At 44.0% G+C, this 17,410-nt stretch overlaps 1 protein-coding gene across 2 annotated transcripts in view; it reads right to left on the bottom strand.

Moving 5' to 3' along the window:
* Nucleotides 1-17,410, bottom strand: part of cpne5b (copine Vb) — a 173,971-nt gene that overhangs the window by 119,742 nt on the left and 36,819 nt on the right. Inside the window, exons 2-6 of one of the 2 annotated variants that reach the window (XM_042088310.1) lie at nucleotides 16,681-16,721; nucleotides 14,557-14,603; nucleotides 3,920-4,023; nucleotides 2,926-2,965; nucleotides 1,422-1,498 (exon numbers count right to left, since the gene is read on the bottom strand). In XM_042088310.1, the coding sequence (XP_041944244.1) occupies nucleotides 1,422-1,498; nucleotides 2,926-2,965; nucleotides 3,920-4,023; nucleotides 14,557-14,603; nucleotides 16,681-16,721 (309 nt within the window). The other variant, XM_042088311.1, reaches the window with a different exon arrangement.

Genomic DNA, 17,410 nt, shown 5'->3' with positions numbered 1-17,410 from the left:
CCTTTTCCATCAAACAGGAAATTCAACAACTTTGCCACTTCCTTCAGTAAGTGAGTGAAAATACTGATTCAACCCAGAATTTGACAGTAAGAATATGAAACAGGAGAGAGGATTTGTCCCATACAATGCAGGGAATATAGGACCCGGGGAACATAGGTACACTCCCAATCAATGCTATGCCTCCATGTCACTAGCATAATTGTACAAATGTCAACCACCCAGCTGACAAACCACAGTAAACAAAAGAAAATCTATAACTTTTGCTGAAGGACGGTGTGACTGATGTCTAACTGGGAGCATCTGCATCCCCTTTCTACCAGGAACACGATCACGGTACCATGTGCAAAGAGCAGCTTTGGCGATGTTTATTGCCCACAGTAGGTTTATTGCCCAAGGCATAGGCTTGTTTGTCTTGCTCATCTTATTTGTCTGCAACAAGTTTGTGGTTGTGCTGAGGAACTCGAGGAACTTGTTCATCAGAAACCTACACCACACATGGTGAAATTATTTTGCATGCTAAATGACTGCACTGTCACGCGTCGTCTCTGATCTTATGCAAATGACAGTATATGAAAAACATCTATTATTTCTCTATGAGATTGGAAGTAACAGGGAAAGTGTAGGCATTGAGAAGCCGCCTTAATGGTTGCTTCTCTGCGTCCCAGCGCAATACGAGATCTCTGGAGGCATGGTTAACGACGTGTCCACACTGACGCATTCGCATCACAGGGGCCTTGGAGAGACACACCAGTAGGAATGACAGATGGGCTGTGACGACGATCATCTATTTATCTCACACACGCTTGCGCCTCAAAGCAGCCTACAGTACAGGGCGACGTGGGTGTGAAACTCGGGATCCTCCAGAGGGGTTATTACATGGTGTACGCTACAAGTTCGGAAGACAGATGAGTTTGGCACTGAAATAGTTTCCCTCTCCAGCGCAATCAAAATACTCTTATATTACTCAAGAACTCATTCTTCTCTCCACTCAACTCCCTCCAAAACCTGCTTTCCCGACTCTGAACAAAGTATTATGGGAAATGTAGTCAATGTTGACAATGAACAATGTTTCAGAACAGACCCATTTTAAGGTCTGACGTGTGCTTCTGAAATGCTATGTTAAATCCCTTTTAGATGGGCTGCAACAAGGATAATTTATTTCACAAATGCAACCCAAAAAAACCTACAGCCATAACCAACATAGCCAGATCATAGCCATATCAGAGCCAGATCATAGCCATATCAGAGCCAGATCATAGCTATATCAGAGCCAGATTATAGCCAGATCAGACCGGGCTGAGAATGAAAGCTGTGGTCTGTGGTGTGGCCATCTGGCGGCTGGTCACTTGGGTGACGCGGAGGACACTGCTGTGGGACCGAGACACTGCTGTGGGAAAGAGCTGAAAGTGGAACTGACTTACCCAAGTGGCTTCTCCAAACGACTGGCCGGCGACCCGACAATCTCCCCCAGGGTGCAGAACATCTGCCCCAGAAAGTCCTGAGAGAGAGAGAGGGAGAGGGAACAGGTGGAGAGGCAGGATAGAGAGAAACAGAGTGACAGAGCGAGAGGAGAAGGAAATGAGGGAGGATGAGAGGGGATGGTAGTGGAGAGAGAGATGTGTATGGAGAGGGGGAAAACGAGAGAGAGAAGAGGGTAGGGGTGCAGACATTTGGGAGAGATACTCAGAAACGTCATAGGCTTGTGTTTAGACTGAAGTAGAGTAAGAGAAAGATAGAGATAGAGAGAGAGAGAGACAGCAAGAGAGTGAGACAGAGAGAGAGAGAGTGAGACAGAGAGAGAGAGAGAGAGAAACAGAGAGAGAGAAAGAGTGAGACAGAGAGAGAGACAGAAAGTGAGAGAGAGAGCAAGAGAGAGAAAGAGAGAGAGAAAGACAGAGCGAGAGTGAGACAGAGAGAGAGAGACGAGGAGAGGCGGGCACGTACGTTGCAATCGGAGGGCTTCCACAGAGTTAGTGCAGGCAGCAGTGATAAACAACAGCAACACAAACAAACAAACAAAAAACACAAACATGTGACACAACACATCAGGAAAGAGCCAAACGCTGGCCGAAGAGAGAGACAGAGAGATAGGCGTGAGTCTGACACACACACACACACACACACACACACACACACACACACACCAGCACAGAGTTAAAAAACTTGGCCTCAGAAGAAAAGAGACAGACGAGGTGACTCTACTACACACCACACAACATGGAAATGACAGAAAACAAATACCATAATACAAACTAAACACATGCTAAGATTATGCAAATCATGTTTGTTTGCATCCAAATATATCAAATAATCCTTCGTACAGATTATTTAGCATGATGTTCATCCTTCAAATGCTTTTTGTTTCCACTAGTGAACATTTTAAACAAATTAAGTACCATTTTCGAATGTGGTACCACTGGATTCCAAATTACTGTTGTATGATTATAATCAATACTTCTTTGGATTATGGAATTGCAACATTAACTTCTGTGGATTCAAAAAGCTCGGGCCTTAAAATGGTACTATTCTACATGAGGTCACAGCTGAAACACTTACATGGACTCCCTTTCAATAGAGGTGCCTGAGGCATGAGATGGGGGGGGATCAGACACAGAGTTTTCTCAAGGACGGCGCCGCGCTCAGGTCACACAGGTTACTCTTCACCTCCAATCAAGCAGCCGAGCGTCTCTGTCACTAGCTAATCACGCAGCGAGCGCACCTATTCATAATCATCCATTGAATAGGGTCATGACACGCAGGCGACGGCGTGCATATTTGGAGCTCTGCTCGTTGGGCTTCACCATGATTTGCATGACCCTGTTCCCCCCCATAGACGTGTCTCATGCAGTGAGCTCCATCACACAGCCCACACACACACACACACACACACGTATCTCCTCACAGGTTGCGTGCTGTTGCACTCACGTGTTTGGACAGGTCAGGGCTTTTAGAGTCCACATCATACCTGGGAGACAACACACACACACACACACATGCACGCACACACACACATATATACGCACACATGCACGCACGCACGCACGCACGCACGCACGCACGCACACACACACACACACCAAGAGATCATCATTAATTATCATTTTGTCTTGTACACAACATCTTGTGTCTTGAATTTCCCCTGGGGATCAATAAAGTATCTATCTATCTATCTATCTATCTATCTATCTATCTATCTATCTATCTATCAACATAGTCCCCCAACTAAAGATCAATCATTGACAGTTCACCAACGGTGTGCTTTTCTAAAGGTAAATTATCAAACCCAGTGAAAATTGACAACCCAGGTTTAGCTCTTTAGATGGATTTCAAAGGGTCTATTGTGCCTTTTCACTGGGTATGTTCAAAGGGATTGATGGGAAAGGCTGGAAAGTGGGTGGTTGGGATTTCAAGAGCACTTTTCCAGTCAGGGAGCCATTCAGAACAACAATTCAGAATATAAAAACACAATTGACCACATAGCCATCCAGTTCACAACAAACAGGCCTCTAACCTAACTGCACAAAACACACAAAAGAGCATCAGGAAGAACACTAAGGGATCACTTATGTTTTTATCACTATACAGCCTATTGATTTAATAATGTACAGTATAGGGGCATTGTAGCTTATACCACGGAAGTCATGTAGAATTCTACAGATACATTTCTCAAAGATTTTCAGTTTGAGGTTTTCAAGCTATAAGAAAATTGAGAGAACAGAAAAAAAAAGATTATTAACACACTGTATTGGAGAGAAAAGAGAAAGAGTGTGTGAGAGAGGGAGGAATAGAGCGAGAGGGAGATACAGAGAGAGAAGAAGAGAGAAGGAGAGAGAAGGAGAGAGAAGGAGAGAGAGGTCGAGGTGCTGTAAGGTCCACACATAAAGATGTGAGCCAACATCACAGGAAGGAGGAAACTCACAAGTCGAAGCGCAGATTCTGCTTCTCCTCAAAGAAGTAGTCAAGAATGTACTTCCTGACAAAGTCTGGATTTAACGTGTTGTCAATCACCTCCGTCCGGCCAAACTGGGAGAAGAAGGTAAGAAAAAAAGAAGAGGAGAGGTGAAAAATACAGAAAAGAAAGAAATGAGAGACAGAGGGAGGGCAGAGAGTCAAGGGCAGAAAGAGAGAGAGAGAAGAAAAGCTCTCATAAAGAGAGAGAGAGAGAGAGTTGGAGAGACAGAGAGAGAATGGGAGAGAGTACAGAGTGGACATTCACACTGATCACATGCTTTTTTATTTTCAAACAGGAGAACAGATGATGTGATCTTTCTCTCTCCCTCCTCCGCCTCCTGATTCTGTGAAGAGCTGTCACGGTGCAGTGCTGTTTCAGAGACAGACACACACACACACAAACATGCATACACATGCACGCACACACACACATACACACACACTAGCACTGTCTCTGAGGACGCACAATGCTGTTTCAGAGACAGACACACACACACACACACACCACACACATGCTCAAACACACACACACACACACACACACACACGCACACTGGTATGACCCTGCAGGGCAGAGGAGGAGGCAGCGATGCCCAAAGCCTCAGCGCCAGGCTCTAATTACTGCTCTGAGTGCCCACTTCACCGTCGCCTGGGGCCACCCTCGCCACCTGGGCACCCAACCCCACAGATGGGTGACAGCCACGGCAACTTAATTAATGGCATTTTCGCAGCTTGGAGGCCGATTCTGGAGAAAGGCAGTGCGAATGGCCCGAACCCCAATAACTGTAATCAGTCGGCCTCTGTCCCTCGACCTGACGATTGAGTGTGTTTTAGTGTCTAATCGGAGCCCAGGCTGTGATATCACGCCGAAAGAGTCATTATTTAGTCTGGCAGTGTGCAATGCTGCTCTGCATGTTTTTGCTAACAGCCACGGAAAACAGAGTGTTGTTGTTTTTTTTTTTCAAACAGCCGTTTGTGTTGATACATTGATCATGAATAATTCAGTGCGAGAAACATGTCTGTGGTAGTGTGAGTATGAACAGCAGCTCTGAGAGGAATGAACTGATACTAACACACACAATAACATCTTGTTAAAAACAGGGTTTTTCCTTTGTGTACAGTATTTGCTGTTAAATGTGAGACTGTGGTCCCAAATGAGAAAGCAGCATCCAACATTCAGTTTAATTATAGAGAGGACTTAATTAAGCAGTTTTATTCATCTGAAATCTCTCTCAAACACAATGAGAGATGTGGCACCTTTGCTAAGTTTCTTGGTCGGACACGATGAATGTAGAAAGCTTGGTATAATCCATCAGAGCAGGTCATATTCAAAGTCAAATTCATCATATTTGTTGAATTAGCAATCAAAGTTTAACAGTATAAGACATAGACAATTTATCTAAATATATTTATACTTCTTGAGGCTTTAAACACAGTAGCTAACTATTTATCATGTGTCTCATTAAGTCATTATGTGTTAATTACATGGTAATATCTTTAAACGAGTAGATTAGCGTTATAAATAGCACTCAAAGACTTAGTATTTAGTTTGGTCTTGAACATAATTACACTGTTTAAGGGGCTACGTGTTGCTAACCATCCATAAAGGACAAGCATTAGCATAAACTAACAGTGACATATTAACACAGTGCACTCAGTCTCTCCACAAGGCTACAAGGCTCAGATTGGAAACAGGCGAAGGGAGATGTTGTTTGCCTTTTAGCGCAGTATGTGTTTTATGTCATTAACATGCACACTAATGCTAGACTGTGGGCTTATTGGCTAATGCGTGGAGGTTGGTGATGGCAAGGTCTACTGGCCATGCAGTTATTACTTATGTCTATTAGAATCTCTAGCACTATGTCATTACAGTACTAACACTAATACACTAACACCAAAGATCTTAGAGTGGTGTGGAGCACTTTAGAATATTTGATGATACTAACACTCAGGGACATGCATAGGGGGGTTGCTCAGGTTGCCCGGGCAACTGCCCATATGCCCTTCTTGACTCATGTTTCCCTTCCAATGGGGAAAATAAATAAATACATCGTACAATGGATGCAGAATTTCAAGTAGGCCTAGATAAAAAAAATCGCAAAGCCTCATTCACTTCCATTCGTGCACCAAAAGTAAAAGTCAGTAGGGGAAGGGCAAACTCTGTTTTAAGTGGCTGCAGCGCTGCACGCGACCGGCACCTGAGCTGAGCCTGCTGGGTGGCCCTAGAAAGACATTGTCGCGGTTGTTGTATGAGACGACTCAACGTTGTCGGAAAAGATGAGTTTGTGATGTATAACAAACGAACAATCATCGTCATTAAGTTTTATGAAATTAATTAAAATATTCATGAATCCAGGCTGAGTTTGCCACGTTTAGCCTAAATAATCAGACAGATAGCTCGCAGAGAAGCAGCCCGTTATCACATAGCCTAGGCTACTATTTTTTTGGTAGGCATTAGGAAAAACTAAGCAGGGCCGTAGTCACCATAGACATTGGGGGGGACGTGTCCCCCCAATATTCAGATGTGACCAAAATGTCCCCCCCAATATTGCATGTTACATTTAGATGCGCACTCAATCGCGCATCCGGCAAAACATAGCACTCAAATGTGCCGACAAAAAACTTTTACAATGGCGGTGATTGCCTACAGTTAATGTGAATCGCGGACAATAACCAAAGAAAGGAATTTCCACCTCCATTCACCAAATAAAGGTTGTGTTTCTACATGTTTCTACACAAAACATAATTTCTGTCAGAAACCAGCCTATAATGCATAGGGTAACTTGAGGTGAGTCAGACAGAAGAGGGACCTGTCTTAGTAGCCTATCTTGAATCCCATCCCTTTCAAACTACCTTACAATTGTGCGATTAGCCACCAGAATAATAAAATCAAAATACTAAATATGATTGGGCTATAGGTCCAAACCTATGAGTAAGCATTCAGTTTAATATACTCTAGTTTGTATTTTCTTTTAAAATATATATTTAGGAGACAAATGGAGTCATACCACAGGTCTACTGTATGTCCAGGGATGGATTATTGAATGGATCTACTGGGCCCAAGAGCTCAGGGGGCCCTGAAGCCTAAGACTGTGCGAAGTTGCTTCTCCGCCCTTCTCTTCTATTTCCACAAAACTCACAAGTCGTCATAATATAAAGGGGCATTTTTTTTTAAAAATCTTCCGGGGTGAGTATGCCCCCGGGCCCCCCTATCTTAACTGGGGAGGTTTTTTTTGCATCTATGCCCAGGGGTTCATAATCCATCCGTGCCTATGTCCGTCAAAAGTTTGGTATATCCTAATTGACTTAACTAATGACTTGTTTGTGATTTTAATAATATTTTGCATGGCAGGAAATGTATTGAAATTCTGTTATTGAAATTCAGACCGCACCACAGATTTGCCCCCCCCCCCCCCCCAATGTTGATGTCACGGCTACGGCCTTGAAACTAAGCAACATGTCTGCTGATAGTTAGTTTCTCACATTTCTTTTTAGCAAGAAGAATGAATGAACTGTCTTTTGGGGTACATATTGAGAGCCTTTTAAAAAAACTCAGACGAAGATAATGGCTTATTCACATGTGCATGCAGACAGATCCAGTGTTTATGCTTCTTATTTACACTGAATGGACGTTTGAATTGTGTACTGGTGGACCACGGTTCCATTTTCCTCTCTTTGCTTGCCGTGTGTTTGCTAGAAAGCTGATAAAAAGTCTTACTTTTCAAATGCCAGTGCAAGTAATCTAATGGTGTTGAAATGTAAAATGGCACCTTTGTGGCCATGTACATTTATTCACGTAGCTGACTGGTGCTTTTAATAAAAGCCATTTCCAAGTGAGGAGCAATATACCGTACAAGCTACAGTGCAGAAGGAGACCTTGGAGTAAACAGTAAGCCAAGCTAGGTTTTTATTTTAGATTAAAGAAGTGTTTTCCTTATTCAGCAAGGAAAAGGTTGGTGCAGAGCACATTCCTATCAGTGTTGGACTACGGTGACTTCATTTATATGCACTCCTCTTCATCTTTATTAAAAAAATTAGATGTAGTATACCACTCAGCCTTGCGTTTCATTACAGGTGCAGCAGCCAGGACTCACCACTGCATTCGGTATGAAACTGTACAATGGTCCTCCCTCTCCCTCAGAAGGAAGTTCCATGTATTGACTTTCATTGCTAAAGCTCTAATGGGTAAACTACCACTCTACATTTCAAATTTCCTTTCTTACCATAATAGTGTTTACAGGACAAGGTCGTCAGAAAAAATATTATTAGTTATTCCATCAACAAGAACAGAGCTTGGTAAAACAGCTTTCTCATCATATGCACCTAAAGTTTGGAATGAACTTCAAAACAGCCTAAATCTAGAATCACTTCCATCTTTCAATACTTTTAAAAATCTTTTAAAGTCAACTCTGACAGAACAGTGTAATTGTTTTTTACTGGTGCCCTTTAATGTTGTATGTCTGTATTAGCTTAAGTTAAGTGTAATGTCTTGATTGTGTTTGTATACAGTAGTGTATGTACAGAGATTTGTGGTGTAGTATGTAACTTTGTAACTTTTTGCCGCCAGTCTTGGCCAGGACTCCCTGGGAGAAGAGTTACTGTAACTCAATGGGACTTTTCCTGGTTAAATAAAGGTTAAATAAATAAAATAAATGGAAGTAATGCATCACATTAATTATTTTATTCAAAATGGTTAAATGCCTAAATCCTATCACTAGTATTTTGGGTATTGTTTGAAGCCAAGATGCCCACTGAAAAGAGTCAGATTCAGGAGAGGGAGAGACAATTCAGGGAGGCAGCAATCACTGCAAGGTTGGCTGCGAAAAAGCCAACCAGCAGGTGAGACAGAGACTGCACTGTGATAAAGATGACATGACACTGTGTAGACTAATTGATTAATTAATCAGACTCATATTTTAGCCTAATGGCAATGTTTCATAATTACATTACATTTAAGATGAGGAGCAGTCACAAGCCTCCAGACTATGTGAGGAAAATGTGGACCAGGAGGAGGCACAGAGGACAGGAAGGCCTAAGTGATGATCACCAAATATGAGATGAGAGGACCATGCTAGAAAGTACAGGATAAAAGAGCTGCAGGCTAAATAATTGTAATCTAAAAAAAACATACGCTATTTAAGAGGTAATTTCAAAGATCTTGCCTGAGCAGAACATAAATACCACTAGTGGGCATTAAAATAATAATGATAAGTTAAGGTGAGTGCTGTATTTCAGTGTTTTACTTCTTTGTGTATATATTTAAAAAAAGACGCTGTTATTCTCAGTCCTGCATATAGCCCGTGAGTTTTTTTTTTTTTTTTTTTTTGGGGGGGGGGGCTTTTTTCAGGTCAGAGCAACTGCCCCTCAAAATTCCTGTGCACGTCCCTGCTAACACTGTCACTATTTCAAATCATCTGGTTGTCTTCTGCTTAACTTTTATACTCTATATCCTTTGATGATGTTTGTTTTCTTTGTAAAAGTATTTACTGTTTACTCCAAGGTCTCCTTCTGCACTGTAGCTTGTACGGTATATTGCTCCTCACTTGGAAATGGCTTTTATTAAAAGCACCAGTCAGCTACGTGAATAAATGTACATGGCCACAAAGGTGCCATTTACATTTCAACACCATTAGATTACTTGCACTGGCATTTGAAAAGTAAGACTTTTTATCAGCTTTCTAGCAAACACACGGCAAGCAAAGAGAGGAAAAGGGAACCGTGGTCCACCAGTACACAATTCAAACGTCCATTCAGTGTAAATAAGAAGCATAAACACTGGATCTGTCTGCATGCACATGTGAATAAGCCATTATCTCCGGAGACATTTTTCTCCATGTCCACCAGGATGCTTTACTTCTTTATCAATGTTCACCAGGGTGTGTCTCCCCAAAACATCTCCGCAATTAACACAGTACCTACTGTAAGCCTTGGTAAGGGGCAAGATCAAAGTGACAACCTCTCTAAAATGGTCAGTGCACAGCAATACTTTTGGGATACTGCCCCTTGCTCTGCTAACTCTTATGTATGAGCTCTGTGGCATAAGTAACTCCAGTAAAATCTCATCCACTCCAGTGCTGCAGGGACTACAGCAAAGCAAAGGAACCGAGTTCACCTCATCCCAGCATTTCGCCTGTTTCGCCTGCCGTGGCTCTGCTTACTGTAATGGAACAGTTGGAATTAAAAACGGTAAAAGTGACAAAGCCGCTTTAAATTTCACAATTCAAGAGAGCATGAAATGAGCCCAGGCGATCTCCGAGATATACAACGAGAACGTCTTATAGAAAAGGCTCATTATATAATTAAACAATCCGCGAAGTTCAGGCACAAGCATGATCCCAATCGTACATGATTGGAGCACAACAATGCAAATATCCTCAATGGATAAGTTAGCGATAAATGGATATAATTGCTTCAGGGGAACTGCACTTCGATATGAAAAACTACTCGAGTGCAAAGGTAGTTTCTCTGACAGTGTGTGTGTGTGTGTGTGTGTGTGTGTGTGTGTGTGTGTACTAAGTGCACGCCGACATGTGGACATTCTGTGTGCTCATCAATAATATCCATCATAACTGGGTTCTCGGTGTCTAGAGGCTGGGCCACTATTTGCAGACTGAAGCTGTGGCGGTTTGACTAATCTAATAGTGTTTGCATTTGGATGTGCCGTCCATCCATTTCATTACAATGAGCTGCTCATTAGGTGCTCCAGTTAGCTGAAGGACAACCTGATGACGCTACACCTTCCTGCGCAAACACACCCTGCAGCCAACTCGGACTGTGAGCGAGAGGCTCCGGAACGCATTTGGGCCAGATGTGGGCCAAATCTGGCCCGGGTCTGATGAGGAACCAGCTGCTGTGTGGGCAGCGTGTCGGGCTCATCAGCCCCTCTGCCAGCCTGGTCCAGTCAGTCGGGCATGTGCCCATTTCACGCCAGCGCCTGGCAGAGCAAAACAGTGCATTGTGGGTTGGAAAAGCACACAAAGTTTGCATTCTGGAAGACTACCCCGCCAGGCCTGGCATGCGGAAGCTGTTCCCACTGATCTCTGCTAAAGCTCGCACTGATTTTCTGCAGAGACAAACGTGTTATGTTGCTGATTGGATCATAAACAGCCACAGCAAGAAGAGGAATGACTGATAATGACTGATTCTTTTTTATTATTGTGTTACATGTTCCAAATGTAAAGCACTTTGAGCTGCATTCTGTGTATGAAAGGTGCTTTACAAATAAAGCTTATTATTATTATTATTATTATTATTACTACTATTATATAAACGTGAGAAATTAACAGGGGACAGAGGTGGTATTATTTCCCTGTCTCAGCAGTACTGGTTGACAGCACTACAAGCCAAACCAAGAAAGACTGTGTAGATTTTTCCTGGAAAATGTTCTCCATTTGTCAAGCTCCTGTGGCACTCTGAGTTTTATGACTGTGAGCGGACCTATTCATCAACCTCCCGCCTCACCTTAAAACAACAACTCATAACTTATACTCTCATAACATGCCATTAGTTCAGCTGGCAGTGGACTAGTGTAAAACTGTCAATAGCACACTCAAAGGTAATTTAAGCCCAAACACACACACACACACACACACACACACACACACACACACACACAGACACACACAATACGGACAATTTGGGGACAGTTCAATAGCACTTAGTTAAATTCGGCCAAGAATCTATTGGACTCTGTCTTTCATTAAAAAAATGGCCTCATATTTTCGCGTCATCAGTGGTAACAGCAGCAGCATGTCTGTACTTGAGTGTTAGTGAATGATGGTGCTTTGAATTTTGAGTGGATACGCACATCGCTCACCATCGGTCATTACACTCCCAGAGCACATTAGCGCATTGTTGCGGAGTCATTTAAGAGCCACAATATTCTGCACACATGAGCGCATACTCAAAGGCCGGCACTCCAGAGTGGAGCGACACGGTCAGTCAGAGCGTTATGAAATATGACTTCTGTTCTGGCGGTCAGTCAGAGCGTTATCTGTTCAGTTGTGCTCGCTGGCTTCTTACGCTCCGTGGGTGTTCCACAGGGCAGCACTGGAGCGCTGGGGAGTCGTCGCGGATTTCGCCGCAGCAGGCGTGGAAGTGGCAGGCGTGGGAGTGGGAGGCCGGGGTGTGCGTGTGCGTGTGTGCATGCCTGACCGACTGCGACCACGGAGGAAAGAGTCATGAGGAGAGCGGAGAAGACAGCGGAAATAGTCAGCCTTGTTACATGCACCGGGGAGCTAAAAGAAAACAGTACCGAATTAACATAAGAGAGAGAGGAGGAACGTGAAAGAGAGAGGGAGAAAGGGAGCGAGGAGAGAGGGAGAGGAGGAATGTGAAAGAGAGAAGGAGCGAGGGAGAGAGAGAGGAGGAACGTGAAAGAGAGAGGGAGAGAGAGGGAGCGAGGAGAGAGAGAGGGGTCGAGGGAGAGAGAGAAGGAATGTGAAAGAGAGAGGGAGAGAGAGGGAGTGAGGAGAGAGAGAGGAGGAATGTGAAAGAGAGAAGGAGCGAGGGAGAGAGAGAGGAGGAACGTGAAAGAGAGAGGGAGAGAGAGGGAGCGAGGAGAGAGAGAGGGGGCGAGGGAGAGAGAGAAGGAATGTGAAAGAGAGAGGGAGAGAGAGGGAGCGAGGAGAGAGAGAGAGGAGGAACGTGAAAGAGAGAGGGAGAGAGAGGGAGCGAGGAGAGAGAGAGAGGAGGAACGTGAAAGCGAGAAGGAGTAAGGGAGAACGGAAGTGCAGGTAACAATGTGTGTCTGAGTTAGAGCCCACCTGAGACGCTGCAGGGTGTGTGTGTGTGTGTGTGTGTGTGTGTGTGCAGGGTGTGGAAGGTCACCACAGGTGGTCCTCTACATCTTAAATGGAGTTGTGAGTCTCTGCTTCTTAACACTGCATGTGTGTGTGTGTGTGTGTGTGTGTGTGTGTGTGTGTGTGTGTGTGTGTGTGTGTGTGTGCGTGTGTGTGCATGTGCATGTGAGTTGCCTGGGAACTCTGTATAAAACAGAGTTGAAATAAGAGTGCTGAAATCAACGGGCAATTAGTCTCAGAGATTTTTTGTCGGCGCAGTGAGAGGTTAGCTATACGGAAAAGCCAAATTCTGCTGTAAACAACCGGACTATTGGGAATACAAAGAAAATGTCAACCTCATTAAGCCAAAAGCTCTCTGCTATAATTGTTAAACTTTCAACAGTCATTCTTTACATTATAAATAGTCAGCTATGCGAAAGTAAAAATAGCCAGTGACCTTATTCCTGACTACACCTGTCATCACACACATACACACACACACACACACACACACACCGTCTTTCCAAACACACATTCTACGGGTATGTGTTCAGTCCACTGAAGACTCACACACACAATAAACACACACACACACACACACACACACACACACACACACACACACACACACACACACAATACACACAGACACACACAAACACACACACACAAACAAACAATACGCACACACACACACAATACACATGCGCGCGCACACTCACACACACCCACGCACGTGCACATCCACACGAGTGACGAGTGGCATATTGCTTTTAAATAACAGTTCTACTACCAACTAATTCAGATTGTTTATTTTGATTTTTTCGATCTCCTCTTCAAAAAATAGGTTCTGGAGTGTCCAGCGTCAAGCACTGCCAAGAAACGGATAGTCACTTTGCAGGCCAGCTGAGTCATTTGTACACATTCACTTGTACACTCACTCATCTTATCCAGTGAGACATGAATACATTGCTTGACCAGATCTAACTGTTGTGTAATAGATTTTTTTATATAAAAAAAAAAAAACCCAACTGGTTGCATTTCTTGGGTGATGCAAACACAACCCTGATCTTATCTGATGGAAAGGAGAAGCAGCGCTGTAAGACACATGTGCTTTCCTCCTCCTCCAACACTGCTGCTGCGTGCTGTGCTGTGCTGTGTTGTGCTGTTGTGTTCCCACTCTGATGCAGAGGAATATGGACGATGAGCCAGACAGGGGGCAACATGGGAACAAAGAGAAAGATAGAGAGAGAAAAGGGAGAGAGAGAGATGGGGGGAGACAGAGAGAGAGAGAGAGGAGGGGGGAGGGAGAGACAGAGACAGAGAGAGAGAGAGGTAGAGAGGGGAGGGAGAGAGAGAGGGGGGGGGGAGACTGAGACAGAGAGAGAGAGGTAGAGAGGGGAGGGAGAGACAGAGAGAGAGAAAAGGGAGAGAGAGAGATGGGGGGAGACAGAGAGAGAGGGGGGGGAGGGAGAGACAGAGAGAGAGAGAGGTAGAGAGGGGAGGGAGAGAAAGCGAGAGAGAGAAAGCAAGATAAACTGCTTTATTTTCACAGTAAGAGAGCTGGGGTAAAATGGTCAGCCAACGTGAACAGCAAGAGGATGACAGCTTGTTAGTGGAGAGCACTGGACAGACAGGAAAAGAGGTGGTGGGAGGGTTGTCTGACCACCTGCTGATAGACTGTATTTACTCAGGAGACTGTCAACCTGGGATGCCAGAGTCTACACAACAGGCCAGCTGTGTGTGTGTGTGTGTGTGTGTGTGTAGGTGTGTGTGCATGTGTGTCCTTGTGTGTGTGTGTGTGTGTGTGTGTGTGTGCCCTTACCTCTCTCCACTGTTTGGTCTCCACTCCCTGGGTGTAGAGAACGCACACTGCAAATATGAGCACACAGCGTGGAGCATCACATTAGAACTCCGCTGTACATTGACTAAGTCGCATTAATAAAAATAAAAAATCACTGTAATGCATCACATTATCACATTAACGTCCTACAACTGATCAGCAGCTCAATTAGCAGGGTTGGGAGAGGAACTTTGTTTTGACTGTAGAGATGCTCAACTGATCAGCAGCTCAATTAGCAGGGTTGGAAGAGGAACTCTGCTTTGAGTGTAGAGAATTTCAACTGATCAGCAGCTCAGTTAGCAGGGTTGGGAGAGGAACTTTGCTTTGAGTGTAGAGAAATTCAACTGATCAGCAGCTCAGTTAGCAGGGTTGGGAGAGGAACTCTGCTTTGAGTGTAGAGAATTTCAACTGATCAGCAGCTCAGTTAGCAGGGTTGGAAGAGGAACTCTGCTTTGAGTGTAGAGAAATTCAACTGATCAGCAGCTCAGTTAGCAGGGTTGGGAGAGGAACTTTGCTTTGAGTGTAGAGATGCTCAACTTTGGGGCCCACTGGGAACTCCTTTGGATTCAGCTTCTCATAGTCAGACTTGCGCTTAAAAGACTGTATTTCTTCTCTCTCTTTCTTCTTTACTCTCTCTTTATCTATTTCTCTCTCTCCCTCTGCCCCCACCCCTCTCCCACTCTCTCTCTCTCTCTCCCTCACTCTCTCTCTCTCTCTCTCTCTCTCTCTCTCTCTCTCTCTCTCTCTCTGTTCAAAAAGCCTTGCACACTTTAGCCACAATCGAGCTGAATAAATCATGGCTGCCAGAGGGTGAGTGTGTCTTTGAAGTGGCGGAGCAGAGGAACCTCGTTATTTAACTTCCCCCTCAAGCCCATCAGGAAAGATCGAAGAGCTGAGGGGCTGTGTTTCCCATATATGGAGGGTGGAGGAGGAGCTACATTTAGCAGATTAGAGGAGAGGCGGGACAATAGTGAAGAGATGAGAGTATCTGGAGAATACATTGAGGGACTCTGGGTTGGTCATTTGTATTTTTTTCAATTACTTTTTGTTTGATTTGGACAGACACACACACACACACACACACACACACACACACACACACAAATATACACACAGATAAACACACACATGCACACACACTAAACAGTAACACCCACCCCCTCACATGCTTTTTATTGTTTTGTCATTTGAACTTGATGAGGAGGGGAGAAATAGGAGCCAAATTCCTGTAGAATCCTGCCATTAGAACACCATTCGGATTCTGAATTAAAGGAGTACTCTAGTTTAGGAACAACCCAAGGTTGTTGTTTTGAGTAAAACCGGAATATGTGTTTACAACAAAATATAGCATATAGCGATAGCCTTGGGGCAAGCTCGCCATGCCACAGTAAATCGCTACTTTACGCCACTAGCAAGGCTCGAAGTACCATTCCACCTCTGTAACAAACTGGAGCCATTTGAACTGTAAGTGCTCAGAAACGGTGTAGCGAGGACTGTTTGGGCAGTGAGTGCATTACCTACAGTACATTTTGCTTTTGAGCACTTCAGGTCAGTGGCTTAGAGTGGCGATTTACTTTGAAATAGTGAGAGAAGGAAAAGACAGAGAAGAGAGAGAGAGAAAGAGAGAGAGAGAAAGAGAGAGAGAGAAAGAGAGATTGGTAACACTTTGCTTTACAAATGAGGAACAAAGCATTTTGTAATAGTTCGTAATATGAAAATGATTTCATTTGTAAGTGGTTGTTTCATTATTTATTAAACAATGAACAAATTGAACAAATGCTTTACTGATGATAAATTATGTATGAACAAGAAATTACTAATGATGAACAAACCATTAACTAATAAGTAACAAAGGCTTAATAAATGATGAATTGTGTGTAGTTATTATAAAGTGTTACCGAGAGATTTACCTTGAGATAGTGAGCGAAGAGAGAGAGAGATTTACTTTGAGATAGTGAGAGAGAGAAAGGGAGAGATTTACTTTAAGATAGTGAGAGTGGAGGAAAAGAGAGAGAGAGATTTACTGAAATAGTGAGTGAAGGAAAAGAGAGAGAACGTAAGACTAAAGAGCAGCGGATGAGTGAGGTGCAGTCAAGGTGAACTCACATGGGTCTGATTTGGAGAAGGTGTCTTTATCCAGGAGGTTCCTGCGGTGGAGAGGGAGAGAGAGAGAGAGAGAGAGAGAGAGGGATGGAGGGAGAGAGGGAGGGAGGGAGAGAGAGAGAGAGAGGGAGGGATGGAGGGAGAGAGGGAGGGAGGGAGAGAGAGAGGATAATGTCAGTAAAAAATACAAGAACCTCCAAATAAACAGACCACCGGCTCATGACAGCTGATTGTTCATCAATCTACCAAACACAGGTGTGTGTGTGTGTGTGTGTGTGTGTGTGTTCCAGCAGTAATTGCTATCTGAACCTTATTTTCACACACAAAAAAAACCTGTTTCCTTCCCCTTAAAGTGTTACTTCAAGGAACACATCAATCAGGAGTTCTCTGCATCCTCAATTCCCTCATCAGTGTTACACCGCACATCAAACCTGCGTCTGTCCTGAATGAGGTCTCATCTCCATATTCATATTAGCATAATTGTGCTTTATATCCCATAGCAGAGCCGTGCGGCTGACGATCTGAGAGCTATATTTGGCACATGCTGATGCGATCAGCAGATAATGAAAGTGCGTCCCCCAAGTGATGCTCACTGAGTGCAGAGCAACAGTAGTTACTATGGCAGCAGCTTATGGTAAGGTTCAGGCTATATCTCCTCTGCTGAAGGTGCTGGAGTGTGTGTGTGTGTGTGTGTGTGTGTGTGTGTGTGTGTGTGTGTGTGTGTGTGTGTGTG

Source organism: Alosa sapidissima, chromosome 4, assembly GCF_018492685.1.
Source record: "Alosa sapidissima isolate fAloSap1 chromosome 4, fAloSap1.pri, whole genome shotgun sequence".
Classification (NCBI taxonomy): domain Eukaryota; kingdom Metazoa; phylum Chordata; class Actinopteri; order Clupeiformes; family Clupeidae; genus Alosa; species Alosa sapidissima.
The sequence above is the reverse complement of the archived record's forward strand: the minus strand, read 5'-3'. Positions and strand labels throughout refer to the sequence as shown.